At 52.9% G+C, this 25,842-nt stretch overlaps 2 protein-coding genes across 4 annotated transcripts in view; both read left to right on the forward strand.

Annotated features, from left to right (window-relative positions):
* COLEC11 (collectin subfamily member 11) overlaps nt 1-1,800 on the forward strand; it is a 49,598-nt gene extending 47,798 nt beyond the window's left edge. For all 3 annotated transcript variants that reach the window (XM_009183630.4, XM_003908229.5, XM_009183632.4), the window contains 2 exons: nt 385-480; nt 1,020-1,800. In XM_009183630.4, coding sequence (XP_009181894.1) covers nt 385-480; nt 1,020-1,411 — 488 coding nt within the window. In that variant the 3' untranslated portion in view covers nt 1,412-1,800. The remainder of the gene's footprint in view (nt 1-384; nt 481-1,019) is intronic.
* Nucleotides 1,801-14,983: 13,183 nt separating this feature from the next.
* The window catches only part of ALLC (allantoicase), a 43,903-nt gene continuing 33,044 nt past the window's right edge, over nt 14,984-25,842 (forward strand). Inside the window, exon 1 of the mRNA XM_003908233.4 lies at nt 14,984-15,083. The gene's annotated coding sequence lies outside the window, so the exon portion shown is untranslated. The remainder of the gene's footprint in view (nt 15,084-25,842) is intronic.

The raw sequence follows: 25,842 nt of genomic DNA on the forward strand, positions 1-25,842 counted from the left end.
CTCAGCCCTGCAGTGCCCCCAGGCCATGGAGGACTGCTGCCAGATGTTCTACCTTTTCTCACTGCACACCCTCAGCCTGACCTGCTTCCCTGGGTCCCAACCCTGCCCTGGGCTGCTTCCCACCCCTGCACCTCCATTTCTCTTCCCTCCCTCTACAGAGGGCGAGGTTTGAAATACACACGTCTGCCCTCCCTCTGCTCCTGTCGAGGTCTTTCCCTGCTCCGCCTACCTTTTGGATGAAGGGGGAGATGGATATTGCGGCCTCGAAGGCCCGTGGGGCATGTTTGTTGAGTAAAATGCGTATTTCTGGGGAGGGGTCCTCGCCTCTCTTCCGAGCCCGAGTCCTCGTCCAGCCTTTGTAACGCACCGGCCCGGCCCCTGCAGGCCTCCCATGTGAATGCAGCCAGCTGCGCAAGGCCATCGGGGAGATGGACAACCAGGTCTCTCAGCTGACCAGCGAGCTCAAGTTCATCAAGAACGGTATGTGGCTCCCGGCGCCACCCTCCCTCCCTCCCTCCCACCTCCTGGCCCCGTCCAAAGACCCCCAGCAAGGGCTCTGCAGTGGCCACGCCTGCCCTGCAGTCCCTTGCTGCCCTGCCATCCCCTGCTGCCCTGCCATCCCTTGCTGCCGTCCCCTGCTGCCGTGCCGTCCCCTGCTGCCCTGCCGTCCCCTGCTGCCCTGCTGGCCCTGCTGCCCTGTTGGCTCCTGGTGCCCTGCCGTCCCCTGCTGCCCTGCCATCCCCTGCTGCCCTGCTGGCCCTGCTGCCCTGTTGGCTCCTGGTTCTCTGCCAGCCCCTGCTGCCCTGTTGGCTCCTGCTGCCCCGCCAGCCCCTACTGCCCTGCCGGCCCCTGCCGTCCCCTGCTGCCCTGCTGGCCCTGCTGCCCTGCCATCCCTTGCTGCCATCCCCTGCTGCCCTGCCGTCCCCTGCTGCCCCGCCAGCCCCTGCTGCACATGGCTGTGCCTTAAGTTTGTTGCAGAGATGCAAGTGCTCGCTTTTCAGCCCTGCCCTTCCCCACAGCTGTCGCTGGTGTGCGCGAGACGGACAGCAAGATCTACCTGCTGGTGAAGGAGGAGAAGCGCTATGCGGATGCCCAGCTGTCCTGCCAGGGCCGAGGAGGCACGCTGGGCATGCCCAAGGACGAGGCTGCCAATGGCCTGATGGCCGCATACCTGGCGCAGGCCGGCCTGGCACGTGTCTTCATCGGCATCAACGACCTGGAGAGGGAGGGCGCCTTCGTGTACTCCGACCGCTCCCCCATGCGGACCTTCAACAAGTGGCGCAGCGGCGAGCCGAACAACGCCTACGACGAGGAGGACTGCGTGGAGATGGTGGCCTCGGGCGGCTGGAACGACGTGGCCTGTCACACCACCATGTACTTCATGTGTGAGTTCGACAAGGAGAGCATGTGAGCCTCGGGCTGGGGCTGGCCGCCGGGAGAGCCTGTGAGCCTCCGCATATGAGCCTCGGGCTGGGGCTGCCCATTGGGGGCCCCACGTGTCCCCGCAGGGTTGGCAGGGCCAGAGCCCAGACCATGGTGCCAGCCAGGGAGGTGTCCCTCTGTGAAGGGCGGAGGCTCACTGAGTAGAGGGCTGTTGTGTAAACGGAGAGAACGGCCTGTGTGTAAGAGGAAAAGAAAGTGCCCCTGGGGTGCTGTCTCTGAGGAAGCGGAGTTTCGTTACCGTCTTGTAGCCCCAATGTCATCATGTAATTATTACCCAGAATTGCACTTCCATAAATCTCGTGCCTTTGTCCAAGCTGTACAATAAAATCTTTCAGTAGTGCAGTAGTTAAGTCCAAATGGTGGCAATGGGGTCTTGAATTACTACCTTTTAATTTCTATATGGAAAAGAACTCACTTCACTTTGACTAATGCTTCTGTAAATTATATTAAAATATAGGTTCCTTCACACTATTATCCATGTAAAAACAATTTTGCTTTGCTTCAAACCCAGATTTCAGGAAAACGCCACCAAAATATTCTCCAAACTGTACTACTACATGTGTGGAGTCATTTTGTTCTCTTAATTTTTTCAATAGCTCTATTAATTATCTCTTTTATTTTAATTAATTTTTGTAGAGGTGAGGTCTTGTTATGTGGCCCAGGCTGGCCTTGAACTCCTGGGCTCAAGCGATCCTCCCAGCTCGGCCTCCTGAAGAGCTGGGACTACAGGCAGGAGCCACCACACCCAGCTTGTATGAGTTATCTATTGCTGCCTAAGAAATTACCCCAAAACTCAGTGGCCTAAGAAAGATTGATTACCTCCCAGATCAGAAATCTGCACAGGGCTTAGCTCGGTCCTCTACTTTGGGGCCTCTCCCAAGCTGAAACCAAGGTCATTCCTCCTGCAGTTTGGGCAGAACTCAGGTACTCCTGAGTTGTCGGACAGAGGGCCCCAGTTTCCCACCAGCTGTGGGTCACAAGCTCCCGCAGTTCCCTGTCACAGGGGCCCTTCCCCTGGGCTGCCCACAACACGACAGCACCTTCCTCAGAGCAGCCCAGGAGAAGAGCTGAAGAGAGAAGCCGCAGCCTTTCCTCAGCTCACCTGGACATGTCCTGCTGTCTGCATCCATTTGCATTGCCATAAAGGAAAACCCAAGGTTGGGCAGCAGATCAAGAAAGAGGTTTATTTGGCTCACGGTTCTGCAGGCAGCACTGGAAGCATGGTGCCAGCATCTGCTCCTGGTGAGGCCTTAGGCTGTGTCCACCCTCAGTGGAGAGGGAGGGAGAGCCGGCACTCACAGAGATCACATGGGGAGAGGGAAGCCACAAAGAGAGAGAGGGAGGTGCCGGGCTGTTCTGCACAATCAATCAGTTTAGGGAAGGAACAGAATGAGAACTCACTCACTGGGATGAAGACTGAGGACGGCACCCAAGACACTCATGAGGGTTCCGCCCCCAACCCAAACACCACCTATCAGGCCCCACCTCCACCACTGAGGGTCACATTTCAACATGAGGTCTGGAGAGGCCCAACAGCAAACCACAGCACGTGCCTTCCCTCTGCGGTGCTCCACCAGCTCGCGGCGAGGCACTGGGTGCAGCCCCTGTGTGGGGGTGAATACATACCGGGGGTAGGGACCACTGGGGGTCAGTTCAGAAGCTGCCCGCCACAGTACCTCAGTTGTTGTTGTTGTTTTTTTTTTTTGTATTTCAGAATACCAATAAAAATAACAAATATCTTCATTTTTAAAATAGAACACACGAACACGCACATTCCATCCCAGCTGGTATTGTGGGGCGAGAGGGAGCCGTGGAGCCGGCTCCCAGGGGCTGGTGTATTTGTGCACATCCTGCGAGGGAGGCCCCGGTGGCCCTTTGTTCTAGGTTATCTATTCTGGTTGTTTGCAGAGTGAAATGCCTTTCGAAGATAAAGGTAGTGTCTCCCTTCCTTGTCTCCCCACTGGAGAAAAGGGCAGGTTTGCCTGCAGCCTTGGAAAATAGAGCGTCTCGTTCTGTGACAACGGGCAGGCATGGTTACTGTCCAGCGTGATAAAGATGATGTCTCCCTCCAGGAAAGAGTGCAGGCATGTGTACTACCTGCTAGAGAAGAACCGGGTGCCCTAGGCTCAAGGGTCCTCCCTGTAACAGACCCACTGCATGTGCAGGTGCTGCCTGCCTTCTTCCTGAACCCCTGAAGGGGGTGGAGCCCAGGATACTGGTGTAGAAATGCCAATACCCTGGCCACAGCTGTTGATGTAAGTAACAAAGTCCTTTGTCTCTGACCCAGAAGTCTCATGTCTTCAGCCAGCACCCATGTACCTGGGGCTGTAAGTAGGGTAAAATCTCAGACCCTTCACAGTTCTTGACAGGAATTTCTTGATATCTCCTTGAATTTAATTCTCGTCTCACTGGAAGGACATAGCAAACACGTTTATTCCGGACCTGAGCGGTCCCTGGTTTGGTTGGATGGGAAGAGGAGCGCCTTATCTCAGGGAGCAGGTTCCAGGGAATGATATACAGCCAGAGAAGCAGGTGCCGCTGCCTCGCCTGCTGGAAGGGAGCCCGTCAGAGCGGCCAGGCTTTTGCTTCATTGGCGCAGACTCTGTGTGAGAGATGGAGTCTTCCTACTGGTGCGTATATCCTTCTGGTGCTTACAAGTTACTGCAGCCATTAGCTCACCCCTCTATCTGCTCACCCATGCATTTATTTACTAAGCAGTCAGTTTGAACATTTCTCCGTTTCTGACTCTGTCAGACCCATGGTTTTCTGTGTGGCAGTTCCACCGATGCCTGGAGTGTAGCTGAGGAATTGGGGGATGCTGCTGTGTGTGTGTGTTTGGGGGCAGGCTGTGTGTGGGGAGAGCCGTCACTGAGCAGGTCATCTCACTGAATGAGCAAGTCCTCAGTGGTCCCGCTTCTGGTCTCACAGGCTGTGCTCTGCTGTCCATCATCCCCTTGAGGATGCAGAGCCGCTCCCTCAGCCCCCGCATCCCTCATCCCTCTATTGCCTCCGAACTCGCTGGTTCACTGAGGTGGCCTTGAAATATAGGGCCCCAGACAGGCTGCAGGGGTTGTGCGTGTGATGACATGGGACCATGTGAATGTAATTTGTAATATGTTCAACGCGACACACACATATGTCTAAGAAGTTAAAATCTCCTTTTCTTCAACTTTGCTCTAGTTGAGGGTCAGTCTTTCTAGGCCTTTTCCAAGAGCATGCACACACACACACACACACACACACACACCCACACCCACACCCACACATGTGATTAAACGGACCTGGAGAATGGGTCGGGGGTGGGCATTCTTTCTCACCCTGCCTTCTTCATCAGCAACCTGTCTTGGGGCAATTCCCATGCTGCCTATGGGGCCTGCCTGCTCCTCCCATCCTGAGGCAGAGTATTCCAGAGTGTGGCCCCTGGGGGTCACTCACCCACCCTCTCCTGATGCCCCTGGGGGTCACTAATGCATCCTCTACTGATGGACGCTAGTGTTGTCTCAGCCTTCACTCTTGCAACTCAGCTGCGGTCAGGCTCCCTGAATGTGCCTTGACGTGTGCCAGTGAGACCTTATCCGTGGGGGAGAAACAGACCTGGGAGTTGAACGGCGGCACTTACACATTTGATAACAGATCCAAGGCCAAGTCTGGACCTGGGAGTTACAGGCAGGAGAGGAGAGGCCAGGCTCTGCTGATGACGGTGCAGTGGGCAGGTGTGCGGGCAATGGGCAGTGGGCATCCTGGGGGCAGCAGCTCCAGGGAGCCCGGCAGCCCTGCCAGCCTCTCCCACTCCTCTGCTAGTGACGAGTCGGGGCCCTCAGGATGGGTGGAGGAGAGCTCTTTGGCCTAGAGAGGTTTGTCCTCTTTTCCATTTCTACCCCCCATCAAGGAGCAGAGGTGATTATTTTAATGGATGAGTCGTATTCATTATGTGGAGTGGCTTCTTCCTGACACGTCTCCCAGTCAAACAGGAAAGCATATCTCCCATCTGTCTTTAATGAGGCTTTCACATGCTCGCGGCTGCTCTGCCTAGGCTGGGGGAGCCAAGACGCTCCTGACGCTGGCAAAGCTCTCGTGCACACATAGGGTGTCGGCTCTGTGCATGTGAGGCTGGCCGGCTCTTCCTCACCTGCACGGCGGCATCCACTGCCCACAACGCCTCCCTGGCTGCCCCAGGGCCACCAGTCCTGGAGGAACAGCTGGCCTTTGGGATCCTGCAGGGTCTGGGGTGCTGCCCACAGAGTGGGTGGAGACCCTGCTTCCATGTGCGGACTCCTGGCTGCAGGGAAGGCCTGCCAGCTGGGCTTCCACTCCCATAGGGCTGCGCGCAGCATCTTTGTCCATGTGTGCACAGGGCCGTGGGCTGTCTACCACCCCCCATTCTCTGCTCCAGTACCACCCCCTGTCCTCTTGCAAATCCACTTGGGCAGACGGCCGCCTCTTCCGCCAGCGCACCACACGACCCGCTGTGTCCCAGGGTAGGACATGCCTTCAGGTGACAGTGTGATCTTCACGAAGTTACTGAAACGTCCTAAGCCTCGGTTTCCTCATTGGTTGAGTGAATGATTTTCATACCTCCCACTGCGGCCTTGTGAGGATTACACGACACGATGTGTGCAGAGCGGTCGGCATGGCAGAGTTCTGGGTGTTGAGTGCTGAGTACCTGGCCCCGTAGAGAAGCCCGGGTGCAAGGCAGCGGTGAACATAGCCCAGGACAGTACGTCCTCACCATAGACGGGTTCATAGAAACGGCAACACACGTCATAGACAGGTTCTTGGAAATTGCAGGCTTAGGTGAAGTGGCGTCTAATGAAACCAGTTCCACAATGGGCGCGTTGAGGAGCAAGACTGAAGTGCCTAGGGCGTCATTCTGGTCACAGGGTCATCACCAGACTTTGAAAAAAGACCCCAAACAGTTTTAATATGAAATACTGAAGTAAATGTGGTCTACACATACATTTAAGAAAGATTAATAGAAATAAGATCCGTGTTACCCAGTGGTTCTGGTTCAGGGGTGTAGGTGGCCCAAGCCTGAGCTGGCAGCTCAGGGTGCAGGGTAGGCTCCAGCCCTGGGGAGGACGCTGTCCCATCGCAGAGCAGCACACCTGCACTCACACAGGGACCATGCAGACATGCCAGGGACTCACGTGCGCGTGTGTGGACACGGAGGAAACCAGAGTGCCCAGAGACAACCCACACAGACACGGGGAGACCGAGCAGACGCCACAGACGGTGGCCCTGGCTGGGAATCGGTGTTTTTCCTCGTCTGAGCTACAATGAAGCAAGGTTGGTGAAACAAGATTTGAGGGCCTGCTGCCCGTCGCTTCCCCAGCCACAGCTGCTCAGCACCACCTAAGGCATCTTCCAAATTCCCTCTGTCACGAACTGGACGTGATGCATTAGTGCCCTGAAAGGCACGGAGCCGTCTGTGGGTCTTCGTCCCTTTCTCCTTTCTTATGCCCGATTCTGCCAGAAAACAAGAGCCATTTGGCACTGGCCGCACAGTGCCCTCAATTGGAAGGGCAGAGGGCAGGGCTGGCTGAGAGGGCAGAGCAAGCCAGGACACCTCCTGTAGGAGGGAACCCTCTCTGGGTTCTGGAGTTTAGGGAATTAGCAAAGCCCTGCTCCAGGTTCCTGTGGGAGCTCCCACTGCTCGTCCTGGGGGCTGGAGTGGCATCCACGGGGCTGCCAGGGCCAATGCTGAGCACCTTCTGCTGGCTAGTGGGTAAGAGGAACGGCACAGCATGGTTTCTGCTGGGTGGAAGCTTGGCGAGGCCTGGGCAAGGGGGCAGATGCAGCTCCAGCCCCAGCAGCACCTTGAGGCCCCTCGGCCTGGTGAACGTGAGGGCCCTGGGAGCTGCCTGCCCTGTAGTTCTGTGGGGGTCAGCAGTGCGTGCACCTCCCTTCCAGATGCTCTGCTCCTGCGGCGTCCCGCACCTGTCTGGGGTTTAGTTTCCTCCCCATACAGGCGAGGAGCTTGCACACAAACACCTCTGTGCCTCCACACTACCCTTCACATGTGGGTACCCACTGCCACGCAGTCCCCACCCCGCAGCCCCTCCACCGGCCTTCATGGAGGGGAGTCTGTGTTAACAGCAGGCACAGTGAAGGCGCGCGGGGCCTTTCTTTGTCCCTGGTTAATTCAGCAGTGTAGGATTATGCTTGCTTTAAAGCAAACGTGAGGGGCCATAAACGGCGTGAAGTCAGAACCGTTGCCCTGATTTAATTTCCATAACTTTCGAGGAGGGGACCTATTGTGTAGACTGCAGAATCTGATCTGCAAAGTAGGAGGGAAACGGTTTGGTTCAGGAGAGAGCCGGGATTTATTAGGTGCTGCATTGAGGCATGACCGGAAAGCTGGCACGCACGGATTTCTCAGCGCCCTCTCTCAAGCGTGGGCGGAGATGGATGAGCGGGAGACGCAGCCTGGGGCTGCCTGGCGCTGGCTGCGGGTCCGCGGCTCCATACTGCCATCTAGTGGGACAGGAGGGCGAGGACGGCGGCGCCCCCACAGGCGCGGGGAGGTTTGCAGAGCCAAGGAGCGCGCTCAGGCCGTGGATGCTTGCAGGAATTCTTTTGGATGAGGGGTATGCGTGTGTGCGCGCGCATGTGTGTGCATGCACGTGTGTGTGCATGCGCGTGTGTGTGCATGCGCGTGTGTGTGCATGAGGTAGGAGGGGAGACGAGTTAGAGGCATAGAAAGAACAAAGAGCAGGCGGGAGCAGGAGGCAGAGGCCGAGGTGTCAGACTCTTCAGAAAGCACCCGGCCTCGCTCCGCGTGAGTTCTCATCCTCAGTGACACCCACAGTTTGCCCCTGTGGTGACAGCAGCCACATAGACCTGACGACCAAAAGAGCAGTCAGGAGAAAGGTCACTCTGGCCGTTGATGGCAAAGACGAGCTCCAGGTGGAGGCTGGGCCCACCCCATGCAGAGCTCCATCAGCCCGGGAGGCGGGAACCATGCCCGGCGTTTCGTCAGGGGCAGGCCCAGGTCCCTGACAGATGTCTCGTGGGTCTCAATCGTCCTTATTCACGGGCAGCCATTCATCTGGACGTTCCTCCTCTTTTAGGCCTGAAACTGCTCTCGCGCTCTGCCCACGCTGCAGAGGGCAACTCAAGGTCACTGGCATGGACATCGTGCCTCTCGCTTCCCCCTGTGCGCCCATCGGGGTCTGTGGCCGGTGAGGGCTGAGTCACCAGACACAACCCGGCTCAGTTCAGCAGTTCTGAACCAAGAACCCACACGTTTCTTAGTTGCAAGCAGGAAAATCGCAGTCTGGCTAATTTAAGCACAAAGGGAATTTGTTGAAAGCGTTTTGGGAGCTCGCAGGAATTCTGGGAGGCCCGGAGCTCTGCCTCGGTGCGTGTGGAAGGGAACAAAGCCCATGGATCATGCGGCCGACCACCGCCTGCAAGGGCCCCTCCGCTGCTGGCAGCAGAGGCAGTTGGTTGCTAGGCTGCCGGCTGTTGCTGTGGAAGCGACTGTGCTGCTGTGTTTGCATTTCTCTAGCTTCCTATGCAGAGCCTGGGGGCCGGTCTGTCTGGTACCTAGAGCTCCGGGCCATTTTGTGGGCCTGCACAGGTTGTGCACTGCACAAATCCAGAGCCACTATTCACAGAGCTACAATCTGCACAATTATACATGGAAGCCTTGTGTGCATCCATGCCTTAGATACAAAGGAGGCTGGGAAAAGCACATATTTTTCCATTTCTATGGGAAGAAAATGTGTTTCTTAAGGATGGAGCTACCCCAAACATCGTGTATCAGTTAGCCTTTGCTGTGTAACAAACTGCCTCAAAACTTCGTGATTTTGTTTTGTTTTGTTTTTTTGGAGATGGAGTCTTGCTCTGTTTACCAGGCTGGAGTGCAGTGGCCTGATCTCAGCTCACTGCAACATCCTGGTTCAAGTGATTCTCCTGCCTCAGCCTCCCGAGTAGCTGGGACTACAGATGTGTGCCACACGCCTGGCTAATTTTTTGTATTTTAGTAGAGATGGGGTTTCACTGTGTTTCCAAGGCTGGTCTTGAACTCCTGAGTTCAGGCAATTGGCCTGGCTCGGCATCCCAAAACGCTAGGATTACAGGTGTGAGTCACCACGCCTGGCCAAAACTTTGTGATTTTAAATAATAATCATCCATTTAACCATTAATCTTAACTCTGTAGTCAGCAATTTGGACTGAGCTAAGCTGGGCAGTTCTTGTGGTCTTGGCTGGGCTCACTCTGGTGTCTCTGGGTAGCTGGTGGGGTGGCTGGTCTCCAGTGCCTCAGCCAGGAGGCCTGACTGCAGCCTGCAGATTCTCACCTCAAGTAACTGGCCTGAGCATGTCTGCAGGCTGGGAGCATTTTGGTGCTGCTTCAAAAAGCAAGAGTGGGTGCACACGGGGCCCCCTGAAGCCTCAGCTCAGAGCTGGAGCATCACTCTGTCTCCTTCTGTGCCCAAAGTCGGTCATGAGGTGAGCCCAGGGGGTCAGGAAATAGACTCTGCCCAGGACGGGAGAAGCTGTGGAGTTCCACTGTACAGGGGTGTGAGGGACTGTGGCCACATCTGCAGTTTGCCACTTGTGTGAAGGAAGTTCAGATGTGGCCAGAATCAGGACAGACATCCATTGTGGCAGGATTTGGGGAGAAGAGGGAAGGGCTTTCAGGTGATCGGCAAGGACTGGGCATGTGTTAAACTGAAGGCCTGGTGGCCCAAGTGGACCTGCCTCCTGCCAGCTACGATCCAGCCCTTGCCTGTTTCCCTGAAGGTGTGCCAGGCAGTGAGCTGGGGTAGGTCCTTTTGCTAAAAAAATTCCATCAGGGTTAGTTGGGAGATTGTGGCACCAGTGGGTGTCAAGAAGACAGTTTCTGGCATTGCTCTTGGGCTCAAGTACCACGAGGGTGCTGCCAGGCCATACCAAGATGCTCTGCTCATCCTTGATGACGTCAAGGTCACCTCATTTCCCTCATCCCGTGGGCCATGATGGTGTGTGGCAGAGCTGAGGGAAGACTGGTGACGGCCAAGCCTATTCCAACATATCCTGTGTATCTTTCCCACTCCTGCTACCCCTGCGCTGCAGCCCTCAGTCTTATTCTAAGCCTTTCTCATCCCTCATCCCCCATCAGGCTTTCCTGCCTGGGTTCATCATCTATGGGTGTGTAACGAATTATCCCACGATTAATAGATCTTAGCTTGCATAGTTTCTGTGGCCCAGTAACATGGGAGCAGCTTGGCTGGGTGGTTCTGTCTCAAGGAGCCTCAAGAGATTACACTCAAGACATCTGCTGGTGCCACAGTATCATCTGAAGGCTTGACTGGGCCAGAGGACCAGCTTCCGAGGTGGTCGGCTCACGTGCCTGCGAGTTACTGCTGCTGTTGGCAGGAGGGCTTGGATCCTGCCACGTGGGCCTCTCTAGAGGGCTGCTGAATGACCCTATGACAAGGCAGCTGGCTTCCCTCCATGTGAGTGATCCAAAAGTCCTTGATGGGAGAAGCTGCAAAGTCACACTGCAAGGAGGTGTGGGCGTGAGGAGAGGTGGTGGACTGTGGCTGTGGCTGCATCCCCCACACGGGAGGAAAAGCAATGGCTGCAGCGGCTTTGATGGCGCAGCCTCGGAACCACACTCTGTCATTTCTGTAAGGCCCTGCTGGTTGCACTGGGTGGCCCTGCTCAGCATGGGAGGGCTTTACCACCGTGTGAGTGCCAGGAGGTGAGGATGGCTGGGGCCATCTAGGAGGTTGCCCAAACTCGATCCTTAGCATTGTGCTTTTTCTAGATGAAAGCTAGTTCGTCCGACCCACATATTCAGGTTATTGTCTGATGGAAGCTGAAGAGCTCGAGACACACTCCCTGAGCGCTTGTCACGAGCCAGACACTGCCAGCAGCTCTGGGGTGACACAGTCAGTGCGTGTGACTCTTAGTGAACCCTCGGGCGCGCAGGAAACGTGACTGTCTTTTCTGTGTGATTCCATTCAGCTGAGTGGAAGAAACGCATTCTCAGTCAGTTCTGGACTTCATGCCCCATTTCCCTGGGGTCGTGTCACAGACAGGGCATTTGCAGCTCTGCCTGGAAGGCGCAGAAAGAGGACCGCATGACTGTTTTCAGGCAAAGGTTGCCATGGATAAGAAGCACTTTGCATTGGCTGTGTAATGTGGAACAGCAAGCTAGCACGAGTTAGAGGCGTAAAGCAGCATCCGTGACTTCCCTGCGTCTGTGGTCAGTGCCTGAGGCGCTCCCTGGACCTTCTCTCAGCCTGCACTCGAGGTGTCCGTGGGCTGCTCTCCTCCCTCTGCGGACAGGATCTGCTTCCTCATGCGCTCCCCAGGTCACTGGTGGGGTCAGCTCTGCGCTGGCTGCTGGCCTCTCTGCAGGGCAGCTTGCACCGACAGCCACTCCTTCAGGGCAATACAGGAGAAAAGGCGGGGGCGGTGGGGGGGAGTCAAGACGTAAGTCAGAGGCTTCCTGGGAAGTGACATCCATCACCTTTGCTGTGTCCTATTCACTAGAAGTGAGCCACTGGGCTCCACCCACATTCGGGGAGAAGAATCGGGCATGGATGCAGGTGGACAGGGCCCAGCACCTTGAAGTCACCCTGCCCAGGCTGGCACGTGTGTCCCAAGAGTGTTGTATGAGGGTGGGCAACGTGGAAAACATGCACAGCTCATGTGACTATCAAAGGAATGACTAGTTTGTTTGTTTGTTTTTTGGGGCAGCGTCTCACTCTGCTGCCCAGGCTGCAGAGCAGTGGTGCAATAACAGCTCATTGTAGCCTTGAACTCCTGGGCTCCAGCGATCCTCCCACCTCAGCCTCCCAAGTAGCTGGGACTACAGCTGTGTGTCACCATGCTTGGCTAATGAAATTTTTTTTTCAGAGATGGGGGTCTCACTGTGTTGCCCAGGTTGGTTTCAAACCCCTGGGCTCAAGAGATCCTCCCGTCTCAGCCTTCCAAAGTGCTGGGATTATAAGCATGGCCCACTGTGCCCAGCCTTAGAATGACAAGTTTTAAGTATTTGCCTAATTAAAGGGACAGCATTAAGGAAACCACTAGCCTCTTGCAACTGGGGCCAGAAGACAAGCCCCGAGCCCTGCCCCTGAGTGCTGCCCCTGTGCTTCTGTGGGAGCGCTGCAAAGCCTGTCGCCCACTCCGGCGGGGCGTTGGGTGGCCTGCGATCAGCAGAGCCAGCGAGCTCCCACTGGAATGGGGCGGGGGGAAGAGGTGCGAGGTTGTTGTGCCTGAAGAGCGGACATTTCCCCAACATCAGGTCCCTACCTAGTGAGCGGGACATCCGCTTCAGCCAGGGGCTGCACAGGGGTTGGAGGAGCCCATCCAGGGAGCCCGCACCTGGAAGGCGGGGGGCATGTGTGGTTTTGTATGCCACGGGTCAGCCATCACTGCAGGCTGATCTCCTTGCCTCCTGGGAGCCCGGCGAGGCGGTGGATGGCGGCATCCCTCTGAGGGCACTCCAGCCCTTTCCAGGAGAATCCTCATGTCTTGGCAGGACCAAGGCGGGAGTGTTGAAGCCCCTACAGAACTCCAAGAACAGCCTCATGTCTGGCTCAGGCCCCTGCTCCGGGACCACCTCTCTGCCAGCTCTTGTTCTCCTCCCACCCCACAGATGGGTCCACAGGACGTCTGCTGTGCCACGATGGAAATTTCCGTAGCTGTGCAGCCCAGCCTGTCGCCAGTGCCGCATGTGGCTCTTGGGTACCAGAAACTTAGCTCATGAGACAAAGTATCCAAATTTTAACTTCACTAAATTAAATTGATTTTAGTGTTAGAGTAGTATTGAATTTAGCATAGCTAGTGGCTGCCATGTCAGATGGGGCAGCTAGTGGCAGAGCCCTGTGCCCAACCTCTGGCTAAGGCCCAGCAGCCCCAGCATCGCCCTGGAGCTTAGAGAAATCTCAAGCCTCAGGCCGTATCTCAGATCTTCAGCCTCAGAATCTGCACTTTAACCAGCTCCTAGCTGATTTGGAAGCGCATTAGATTGTAGGAGCCAGCTCGGTGTAGAGGGCAGAGGTCAGGGTGTGGAGGGCAGGGGTCAGGGTGCCATGGCTTTATCTGTGCCACAGCCTAGGCTTAGTGAAACCACAAGGAAAAAAATTGGCCCTTCTGTTCTCCGCACCGTGAGCTTTGTGACTGATCCGAGGCAGCGAGCGGGTCGCTGCGCTGCTGTGGCAGGGAGGTCACCGGTGACAAGAACTGCCAGAGACGAGGCCACATGCGTTAATTCATTAAAATACAGTCAGCTACGGAAGGCAGCGTAGGATGTGGTTCTGTTCTTAACGAATTTTATCTGGATGGGGAGACAGATGTGTAAACATGGACTCGAAGGCTGGGGGAGCTGAGATCAGACAACAGGCGCCGGACGCGTCCTAACTACAGCTGGGCGGCAGGTTGGGGTTGGGGGCGGGGTTCCCGGAGGTGGCCTTGAGCCGGCCTTTCAAATGGCTTTGCTTTCCTCTGGGAAAGCTGGAGCTCAGGAGGAGAAGGCCAGGTCAGGCCCTGGGGAAAGAAAAGCCAGGAAGGACAGAAGGAGCCTGTGGGTGATGGGTCTCCCTGGGAGCAGGTTGTCTTCCTGGAGCCCCTGTGCCTGCCACCTGCTGGGCTGGCATTCTGCTTCCAGCTCAGCCCCATCCTGCACAGCTGACCTGGCCCCCTCCTGCACAACTGACCTCAAGCCTCCCTGCACAGGGCTGACCTCAAGCTTCCCTGCAGCCCCTGACCTAGCCCCCTGCAGGTGACCTCAGCTCCTCCCTGCACAGGTGACCTCAGCCCCACCTGCACAGGTGACCTCAGCCCCTCCCTGCACAGGTGACCTCAGCCCCTCCCTGCACAGGTGACCTCAGCCTCCCTGCACAGCTGACCTCCGGTGGCTTTCCTGCCTCCAGGGCTCCGCTGATTCATCTGCGGAGTGGAGAGCTTGCCCGCAGGGTGGCTGTGGCAAGGCAACGTCTGTTACTGCACCTTGAAGCCAGGCTCAGATGTTTCTTTCTGCATGGAAAGTTCTTCCGTAGACAGTGGGACCTTGGAAGGCGGGGGGCGTGTGTTGTTTTGTATGCCACGGCGTAGCATCCGCTTGGCAAGGTGTCCTTTCTTAAGCATTTGTGGGCTTCTTTAAATTCCATGACAATTTTGTGTGTTTGCTGTTTTCTGGGGCGGAGGGCCCTCGCCAAACTCTCCCAAGGGCCCCTGTCTTCTCTAGTAGGTCAGGACCCACTGCTGGGTGTGCTCAGTGTTTTCCGAATTAATAATGATGAGTGAATAGGTGACATCTAGAGATAAAATTTTAACTCAGGTTACTGGCCAGACCAGGAAGGTGGGGGTTTCAGGCCCAGGCCAGTGGAGGCAGCTTTGTTAGGGGCAGGGAAGGGCCCTGGGACCAGCAGGGACCAAGCTTGGCTTCAGGCCGTGTGTGAGTGTTTTGCAAAGGCCTGCTTAGCTTCTCCGGGTAGGGACTGTTCCCCCTCTTACTTCTATCTCCCTGCAACCCTTGTGACATCATACAGGCACAGCCAATCTCTGGAAAGTTCCGTCTCTACCTCAGGCCTCTCTCTATACATTCTCTCTGAGCTGGCACTCAAGTACTATGGGACCTTGGCTGGCTTCTGGGGAGCAAGAGATCCATTTCTGAATACTGGATTTCTGACTCCTGGGTGAGCTGGAGTGTGGTTTTAAATACCTTGCTATCTTTAAGGTTGGCTTTGCCAAAAGAATAGGGTGACAGAGATGAATTTCAGTAATGCAATGAACGTTCGACACTTGGAAGGTGACAGAGGGTAGATGGTGGCAGATACCACTTTGTGCTGTCGAACTGTGTTGGTACCGGGTGTGGCCCAAACACCTGGAGGGGCCCCAGAGGCAGCTCAGCCTTCTGGACCCCAGTCTCTGCTCTGCTTGGTTTCAAATCATGTGACTTTGGTCTTTTTTAAAGAAAAATCTAAAGAGGCTGGGCACGGTGGCTCATGCTTGTAATCCCAGCACTTTGGGAGGCCGAGATGGGTGGATTGCTTGAGTTGAGGAGTTTGAGACCAGCCTGGGCAACAAAAATACAAAAAAATAGCCAGGCATGGTGGTGCGTGCCTGTGCTCCCAGCTACTTGGGAGGCTGATGTGGGAGAATTGCTTGAGCCCAGGATGGGGTTGGGGTGGAGGTTGCAATGAGCCAAGATCACGCCACTGTACTCCAGCCTGGATGACAGAGTGAGACCCTGTCTCAAAAAAAAAAAAAAAAATCTAAAGAACTAAGGCCATGGTGAAGTAAACCTATATTCAAAAGAAGAGTCACAACGTAGAACTAAATGTAAACATATACCAACAGTTGGTGGTGGCCGGGGTCTTGTGCAGTTGACCTTGGGCTGCTCAGAGTCCCTGCTCAAGCTCACTCTAGTTTTGTCCCAAACTTGAGCAAACCACTTCTATTATTTCACCATAAATCTCATACTTTTGGCCAAAGGCTTCTTCGGAACTTATCGACAGTGATGACAAAGTCCCTGAAGGTTTTCTTCTTTATGAGGGAGTAACTCTGCCATCAGCACAGCCTTCCCTGCTTGTCAGAGGAAGGGCTCTCTTTCCTGTGCTTCCTAGACTTGCCTGGTCATGCCTTTTCTTATTTTAAGGCTAATCCCAAAGGAAAAAACAGTGTGAGCACGACTTGACTGCATGAAATTTCATGATTCTGTTTTAGACAGTCATTGCCTCATCGCCTTGCTGTAACTCATGATAATGCTCCTCATTTGCGGTGATTAAGTTGAAATTTGCAGGCAAAGCTTTAGCATGTTCCTTAAACATCAGAGCTGACCCTGGGTCTGGTCTCAGCCACAGCAGAGAATGTATTTAAGGGCTCCCTTGAGCAGGCAATGGGAGGGGTTGTAGCAGTGGGCTCAGAAGCAGCTGCCACAGGCCATCTGAACGCTGTGAGCTGGTGAGCTGGTGGCCTCAGCTGAGGTTGCATGGCTCCCTCCTTTCTTGCCTAGACCTTGGCTATTTTATGAACAGAAATGGCAGAAATGTCACGGCCCTTTTCATAGCAGACACTGGTTGGGCCTGTGCTGTGGCCTGGAGGCCTCTATGGTTTGGATGTTTGTCCCCCAAAACCTCATGGTGAAATCTGATCCCCCGTATTGGAGGTGGGGCCCAGTGGGAGGAGTCTGGGTCATGGGGGCGGATCCCTCGTGAATAGCTTGGTGCCCTTCTGGAGGTGTTGAGGCGGTGCTTGCTCTGTTAGTCCGGTGAGAGCTGCTTGCTAGGAAGAGCCTGGCGCCCCGTCCCACGCTTCCTCTCCTGCCCTGTGGTGTCTGCAGGCCAGCTCCCCTCACCTCCCACCACGAGTGGAAGCAGCCTGAGGCCCTCGCTGGAAGCATATACTAGTGCCGTGCTGTCCGTACAGCCTGCAGAGCCGTAAGCCAAGTAAACCCGTTTTCTTTATGAGTTGTCCAGCCTTAGGCATTCCTTCAAAGCAACACAAATAGGCTAAGACATTGGGAGAACACAGATAATAAATTTTACAATATTTGGGGAGATGAAGCTGCCTTTACTGTTGTTATAAATAAAGTTTCGGTGCCGCAAAAGAAACAGCACTTGAATATAATTTTTTTTTTTCTTCTCAGCAAGACAATGCACTTCTATAGAAGGGTGTGCCCTCACAGATGGAGCAGTGGTGAGCGCACACCTGGACAAGGGAGGGGAAGGGGTTCTTACTCCTGATCACGTGGCCCCTGCTGCCGTGGGATTCCCCTATTGGCTAGGGTTAGACAGCACAGGCTAAACTAATTCCGACTGGCTAATTTAAAGAGAGTGATGGGGTGAGTGGTTTGGTGGGATAAATGGTTATGGCAGAGCAGGAAATCGGAATGAGTCAGGGTGGAGAATGAGTCGGGGCCGAGCAGGTGATCAAAAAAGTTGCTTTATGAGGAAGTTAAGTTTAAAAGTAGAAGGCAAAGAATTGAACATACTGACATATTGATTCTTTGAAGAGAAATTTAGAACTCATATCAACACTGTTTTTTTTTCCATAATACAGTGAGAGGGCCTGTGGATTCAGACAGCACAGGCCTGGGGTCCAACTCATCTGCATTCACAGCCCGTCCCGCTCCCTGTTCATTAGCTGAATGCCACTGGGCGAGAGCCTCCGCCCCGTCTCTGAGCTTCTTAGCAATGGGTATAATCATGTGCGACTCGAAGGCTTGGAGTACGGGAGACACCAGAACAAATACGGAGCTTAGAGTTGATGCTTAGAGACATCAGTTCTCTTCCTTCTACTCCTGGCTCATAGTACACGTGTTTTGAAAACCATGCCAGGGATCTGACCTTAACACACCCAAGCATTTAGCTGCAGGGTCATTGGCAGAAAAGCCTCAAGCGGGGATTCAGAGAAGGCTTTAATTAAACTTGGCCTGTGGGGGCTGCTGCCTGGGCTGGATCTGCTGTGAAACAAGAGCAGTTTGATGTTACTAGGATAAATGCTTGGGGCCCAGGACCATCTGCTGGAGGGAAAAGAATGGGTGTTTCCAGAGAAACAGACCAGCACGGGGGCTCTTCCCTGGAATTCGGGTTACGTGTCCTGGGCTTGCGAACCGTGCACAAAAGATGTTGCAAGTCTTTGCTTTGGGAAGCTGTCAAGGGTCATTGCCCCCTGAGCCCAAACCTCTTAGCACCTCCCCGACCACGCCTTTCACTTTGGTAGTGTCGATAGCTCTTCTTGGTTGTTGAGAAGTTTGGATGAAAAGCTTCAGGTGTGTGTTATAGTTTCATGTTCTTACAGGTCCTTAGCGTCTTACAGAATGCAGATTTCTGATCTCATGGTCTCTCTGGCAGACCTCCAGGTAGGCTCATTGGATCCCTCTGCTCTGGGTTTCATGAGGCTGAAATCAAAATACAGTGGGCTGAGTTCCCCCCAGAGGCTCTGGGAGCATCCTCATCAGCCTTGCTGGGGTTGTGGGCAGAATCCAGCTCCCTGAGGTTCCCTGTCCTTGCTGGCAGCAGGAGGACCCACCCTGACCTCCCAAGGCCTCTCTTAAGTCTCTGCCCAAGAGCCCTGAGCTTCAGAGCTCCGCCATGATGTGGCTTCTCTCTTTCAAAGCCTGATTCAGAGTCACACTTGGGCTCTTTCTGACTTCCCTTTCTGCTCCACGGTTCTCTGTTTCCAGCCAGAGAAAGTCGCCTGCTTTTAAGGCGTTGTGTGATGACGCTGGGCCCACCCAGATCACCCAGAATTACCCAGGCCCATCTTAGCATCTGTGGCTTCACTGTGTCTGCAAATTCTGCTCTGCATATATGGCGAGAAATACACAGGTCTCAGGATTAGGGAGTGTGATTCCGGAGCACATCCTGCTCACCACAGGCGGAAGTGTTCACTCCAAGGACCTGCACGCAGGTTATTTGCAATTAGCACATTCCTAGTCGCAAGTCGATGCTTTAGGAATTAATGGTTGATGAGATATAGGGACTAATTTCAAGGCACCACCTGCAGCAGAACCTATGTTACAGCACGAAGAAACCCTGATATTCTTTATATATATATTTTTTTATTTTACAAATGTATTGGGCACATGTGAAAGTGTGTTATGTGTGTATGATGGATGGTGATCAGCCCACGGCATTTAGGGTGTGCCTTACCTGAGTACAATCCATTCTTGTAGCTTGCAGTCACCCTACTCTCGAAAGAGAATAGTTCATGACACATAAAACTGATATGAAATCCAAATTTCAGTGTCCATAAATAAAGTTTCGCTGGAACACAGCCGCCCTTGTTCACTTATGTAACGTCTGAAGCTGCTTTGTGCTGCAGTGGCGAGGGGATGTAGACCTGCAAAGCGTTTATTACCGGGGGGCCTGGCAAGGCTGCAACTCCCAGTGTGGTGGAAGAGCACTAGCTTCGGAGTCAGAGGAAGACATGAGTTCACTTTCTATGGGGAGTATGGAAACATGGTGCCTGCACTGTAAGGTGGTTTTAGAGGCAGAAATACCATTGTACCCAGCAATCCCATTACTGTGTATATACCCAAAGGAATATAAATCATTCTATTATAAAGACACATGCAGGCACCTGTTCACTGCAGTACTATCCATGATAGCAAAGACATAGAACCAACCTAAATGCTCATCAATGATAGACGGATAAAGAAAACATGGTACATATACACCATGGAATACTACACAGCCATAAAAAGAACGAGATCATGTCCTTTGTAGGAACATGAATGGAGCTGGAAGCCATTATCCTCAGCAAACTAACACAGGAACAGAAAACCAAACACTGCCTGTTCTCACTTACAAGTGGGAGCTGAACAAGAGCACATAGACATGTTACAGGGAACATCACACACTGGGGCCTGTCGGAGGATGGGAGGAGGGAGAGCATCAGGAAGAATAGCTAATGGGTGCTGGGCTTAATACCTAGGTGATGGGATGATTGTCATGTGTGTCCGTGTGAAGAGACCACCAAACAGGCTTTGGGTGAGCAATAAAGCTTTTTAATCACCTGGGTGCAGGTGGGCTGAGTCCGAAAAGAGAGTCAGCGAAGGGAGATAAAGGTGGGGCCATTTTATAGGATTTGGGTAGGTAAAGGAAAATTCCAGTCAAAGGGGTGTTGTTCTCTGGCGGGCAGGAGTGGGGGTCACAAGGTGCTAGTGCGGGAACTTTTTGAGCCAGGATGAGCCTGGCACAAGATAATGTCATCGCTTAAGGCAAGGACCGGCCATTTTCACTTCTTTTGTGGTGGAATGTCATCAGTTAAGGCGGGGCAGGGCATTTTCACTTCTTTTGTGATTCTTCAGTTATTTCAGGCCATCTGGGCATATACGATGGCTTGACTTGGGCTCAGAGGCCTGACACTGATCTGTGCAGCAAACCACCATGGCACATGTTTACCTATGGAACAAACCTGCACACCCTGCACATGTACCCCTGAACTTAAAATAAAAGTTGGAAAAAAAGACTATGTCAGAAACAGTATCTGCCTGGCGCAGGTGGGTTGTCAATGGTAAGTAGCCCAATAGATGGTTTTGCAGTGTGATTGAGGGTTTCCTACTTTGATGAATGGCTATTGAAGATTTCTAGGATCACTGCTAAAAATTGGTGTTACTTCTAAGGTCATTAATAAGAAAGGATATTGAAATAATGGATCCTTTTCTATAACATGCACAAGGAGATGCTTTGTAAAACCACACACCTGCACTGTCTGATAGAACTTTCTGTAATGATGGAAAATCTCTTCTGTGCCGTTCAGTACAGTAGCCATCAGCCACATGTAACTTCCTAGCACGTCAAATGTGGCTCACATGACTGAAAGAACTGGATTTTGAATGTCATTAGATTTAAATTTAAATACCACGTATGGCAAGTGGTTCCTGTGTCAGTGCGACCGTGGAACACATAGACAACCACTACCGGCACCAAACCGCGTGAGGCTCGTGCCCAGCACTGCGTGGTGGGGCATCTCTCTTAGTTAAAGGTCTGTCTTTTTTGCCTAAAGACAAAGTGGTAGAAAAGGATATGAGTGGCTGCAGAGCAAACGGTGGCTGAATTTTATACCCCTGCCACCACTTTGCCACCCTGCAGCTTCTATTAAATGGAGGCAGTTTATTCAACCGGAGGTGAATGTGCCTTTGAAACTTATCTCTATGGTGCCTCCTCTGCAGGATTTTACAAGGGTCTGTTTGTGTTGCTTTTATCTCAAGGTGACACATTTTAAGCACTTTTGAGTAGCAGAGTCTCAACTGCAAATGGAGCTTGGCCAAGAGAATAATAAAAACAGTTTAAGGACATACTTCTTGGAAGCTGCTGAAAAGGTCCCTTTGCAACTCCCGTTCTCTAGAGAAGCTTGCAGGCACAGGGGCCAGTGAGTGGACATCGACTCGTGGGAAGCCTAGGGACAAAGGCTATGGAGAATTTTTCACCCCAATTTAAATTCATTTCTGCCAATTAAGGCAGATGTTTCTGGCCAGGTGTTGTGACTCATGCCTGTAACCCCAGCATTTTGGGAGGCTCAGGTGGGAGGATCGCTTCAAAATACGAGTTCAAGACCTGCCTGGGCAACATAGTGAGACCCTGTCGCTACAAAAAATGTAAAACTGTGGTTTGGTGTGGTGGTGCCAGCTGTAATCCCAGCTACTCAGAGGCTGAGGTGGCAGGATCACTTGAGCCCAGGAGTTTGAGGCTGCAGTGAGCTATGATCGTGTCACTGCACTCCAACCTGGGCAACAAAGGAAGACTCTGTCTCCAAAAAAAAAAAAAAACCAAAATCCCCCCAAACCAGATGTTTCCAAATGCTAGATTTCATCTGAAAAAACAAACTTAGTCTTGAAAACAGTTATGGCTTCTGAGGTACCACAAATGGCACCTCAAATATATATAAATATATACTTATATATGAAAATATTTGTAATGAGGTTGAGGAGTGTGTTCACCCCGTTTGAATAACAGGTTTCATGAGCCAGCCTGCCTGTTGACCTGGGTGGCGCCTGTGGCAGCGGGACGGATCCTGGAAAGGTCCTGTCTGCTTGGCGGCATCGGCTGTAGATGGCATCACTACACTGACTAACGTTTTCTGAAGATGAGCTTTTAACTTATTTATTTCCCAAAGAGAAACATTTCCAGAGGGACCATTCTTTTCCCTTTTTTTTTTTTTTTTTGAAGTACTGAGTTGAAGTGTTTTTTATTTTATTTTATTATAAGTTCTGGGATACATGTGCAGATGTGCATGTTTGCTACTTAGGTAAATGTGTGCCACGGTGGTTTGCTGCACAGATCAACCCATCACCTAGGTATTAATCCCCACATGCATTAGCTGTTTGTCTTGATGCTCTTCCTCCCCGCAGCCTGCTGATAGGCCTGAGTGTGTGATGTTCCCCTCCCTATGTCCGTGTGTTCTCATTGTTCAGCTCCCACTTATGAGTGAGAACATGTGCTGTGTGGTTTTCTGTTCCTGCATTAGTTTGCTGAGGATAATGGCTTCCAGATCCACCCATGTTCCTGCAAAGGACATGATCTCATTCCTTTTTACGGCTGCGTGGTATTCCATGGTGTATATGTACCACATTTTCTTTATCCAGTCTATCATTGATGGGCATTTGGGTTGATTCCGTGTCTTTGCTATTGTGAATAGTGCTGCAATGAACATAACACGTGCATTTATCTTTATAGTAGAACTATTTATATTCCTTTGGGTATATACCCAGTCATGGGATTCTGGGACAAATTGAAGTGTTTTACTGTCTAAGCTGAGTGTGAGCTTCAGTGGGGTGGGGCTACACAGAATGAAGCATGGAGGCTGCTGTTACCTTGAGGAAGGGTGTAAATGCTTTTCTCTTCTTTTGATCTCTTTCTCTGTTGAATTTACAGCCTCTGCTACATGCATGTGAGATGGAATGCTCTGTGTAGGTTATCGGAGGCACACCAAAGGAAAAGATGAAAGACTGTACACACCAAAGGCCAGCCTGCACCTCCGGTGCCCTCTGCTTCCCAGGGAAGCTGATCAATACAGACGGAGTGGGTCATGCCCCACGTTACCAGGACCCCTGGCTTCACACATCACACGGGGGTGGCTGGGAGGGAACATTACATTATTGACTTAGGCAGAATGCTTGAGCGCTCTGTACCAGGGCATAGTGAGCTTGCTGGAGCTGATGGGGAAAAAGTTAAGCTGTTTCCAGAGAACCGTTGGTGTCTCCAGTGTTCCGTAATGACTCAGCGTATCACGTCGTCGGCAAGCCTCTGCTGTGTGCCCGTGACTGGCCTGGCGCTCCGTGATTTTGCATGGAACAGAGGACGATGATGAAGAGCTGTGTGCAGGGCGAGCCAGGGGCCTTGGTGAGACCCACAGGCCAAAGCCAGGCTGCTTAGTCTATAAGCTGCCCATGCTGCAGCCTCAGCATCTACACCCTTCAACCCACAGCCTCCCCACCGTGCTCAGCCAGGCTAGTGCTGGGACACAGCAAACAGTGCACCGCACAGTAGCATCACCCAGCCGTGATGAGTGGGCTGCAATGTTGCTAAGAGCTCTGTGAAGACGCGATTTTAATTCCAGCCAGTCTGTAGGTTGTGTGTGTGTGTGGCGGTTTAGCGCTGTTTTAAATTCTGCATTGCATGGTGGGGGCGACTGTGGTGGGTGGGCTCTGCACTGTAATCTTTTTGGAGTTTTTCCAGCACAGTCCAGTAAAATTCTCTTTGATGACAGGCCTGTTCCAGACCTGCGCTGCTCAGCAGGGAGACCGCAGGCCTAGGGAGCACACGAAATGTGGCCAGAGCAAAGGAGGAACTGGATTTGGAGTTGTATATAATTTCAAGTAACTGAAGTTTAAATTTGTTAAATACCCAGCTGTGGCCAGTGGCTTCCAGATTGGACAATGTGGGTCCCAGCAAAGACACCATCAGCCCCTGTGGTTCCCTGGGCCACCGGCCTCCGTGGCCACACCCATGGTCTCCCCTGCCTGGTTGTCTGTCCTTCCCTGCACTGCCCCGCCTGGCGTCCACTCCTAAAGGGAGGTTCCTGAGCCAGCAGAGCTCACTGAGTGTGTGTCTTCAGTTCCCCGCTGCACCTCGAGGGCCCCTCTGTCACCGCATTCCCTGGGATGGTCACCACTCGTCTGTCCCCTCCACTGCACCATGAGCCACCCAAGAGCATGTGCACGCTCAGCCCTGGGCACGGCGTCTGCGCATCTGGGAGCTCTGCACACGCTGCTGAATGAATGAGCACAGAAGCAGGTGGAGTTTGTTGAACCAACACTCCCGTGACACTCGTCGTGCTCCAGTGCCCTTCTAGGGGCTTTCCGCTGTCAGTCACGTTTGTATACATCGCGGTTGGCCACATGGTTCACTTTGCAGCTGCGGGCTTTGACAATTTACTTGATCTCTCAAAGATGCTTTCCTTTTCACTTGTAGAATGTGAATGATACCAAAATCGCAGGTTGTTCTGATGATTGAAATGAGATAAACTGTATGAACAGTGCATGACATTCCTGTGAACTCACGGTAAATGTTAGGGGGTTCACTAGGGACACACCAGTGAACAAAGCAAAACTACTGCTGGTGTGGAGTGTGCATCTAATCCGGAAAGGCAGTATATATATGTGTGTGTGTGTGTATATATATGTATGTGTGTGTATATATATGTATGTGTATATATAGTATATGTGTATATATGTATATGTATGTGTGTATATGTATATGTGTATATATGTATATGTGTGTGTGTGTGTGTGTGTGTGTGTATATATTTTTTTTTGAGAGGGAGTTTCGCCCTTGTTGCCCAGGCTGGAGTGCAATGGCATGATCTTGGCTCACCGCAACCTCTGCCTTCCGGGTTCAAGCGATTCTCCTGCCTCAGCCTCCCAAGTAGCTGGGATTACAGGCATGCACCACCATGCCTAGTTAATCTTTGTGTTTTTAGTAGAGACGGGGTTTCTCTATATCGGTCAGGCTGGTCTCAAACTCCCGACCTTGGGTGATCTGCCTGCCTAGGCCTCCCAAAGTGCTGGGATTGCAGGCGTGAGCCACCGCATCTGGATGATAGTAAATACCATGGAGAAGCAGTGGCGTGTGTGCTCGTGTTATGTGGGAACAAAGGCAGGCCGGGTAAGGCGTGTTGGGATGCCTGGGGGTGTGAGGGCTGACCTGTAAACAGGAGGTCAGCGCAGTGTTGCTGAGGAGGTGATTGTCAGGCAAAAGCTTGGAGGGAGGCAAGGAGCAGACACACAGCTGTGTGGGGAAGAGCATTCCTGGCAGAGGGAACCACTTTTGCAAAGTCACAGAGGCAGGACAGAGGGGAAAGGGCCCTAGGTGAGGGAGGTGCTTGGGGCACAGGTGAGGAGAGCAGCTTTTATTCTGAGTGAATGGGGAATGACTTTTGTTTTTGAAAGCTTGTTCTGGGACTGGGCTAAGGACAGCTTGTAGACAGGCAGGGGCACATATGTTGGGGATATTTCTTTACCCAGGAGAGAGATGGTGCCAGTGTCTCTCCTCTGTCTCCCTCTCTGCCTCTGTGAATGTGTAATATGCATAATGTGCATGACTTTTTTTTTTTTGAGATGGAGTCTTGCTTTGTCACCCAGGCTGGAGTGCAGTGGTGCAATCTCAGCTCGCTGCAACCTCCGCCTCCTGGGTTCAAGTGATTCTCCTGCCTCAGCCTCCCAAGTAGCTGGGATTACAGGCACCCGCCACCACGCCTGGTTGATTTTTTAATTTTAGTAGAGACAGGGTTTTGGCCAGGGTGGTCTTGAACTCTTGACCTCAGGTGATCTGCCCACCTTGGTCTCCCAAAGTGTTGGGATTATAGGCATGAGTCACCACTCCTGGCCACGTGTATGACTTTGATTGTGAAAGATTTCAAACATACCCGTGGTGGGTAAAAATACCAGATGGTCCCTGAATGTTCCCACTGTCCAGCGGTAACAATGGTCACCAGCACACGGCCCAT

Source organism: Papio anubis, chromosome 14 (assembly GCF_008728515.1).
Source record: "Papio anubis isolate 15944 chromosome 14, Panubis1.0, whole genome shotgun sequence".
Classification (NCBI taxonomy): domain Eukaryota; kingdom Metazoa; phylum Chordata; class Mammalia; order Primates; family Cercopithecidae; genus Papio; species Papio anubis.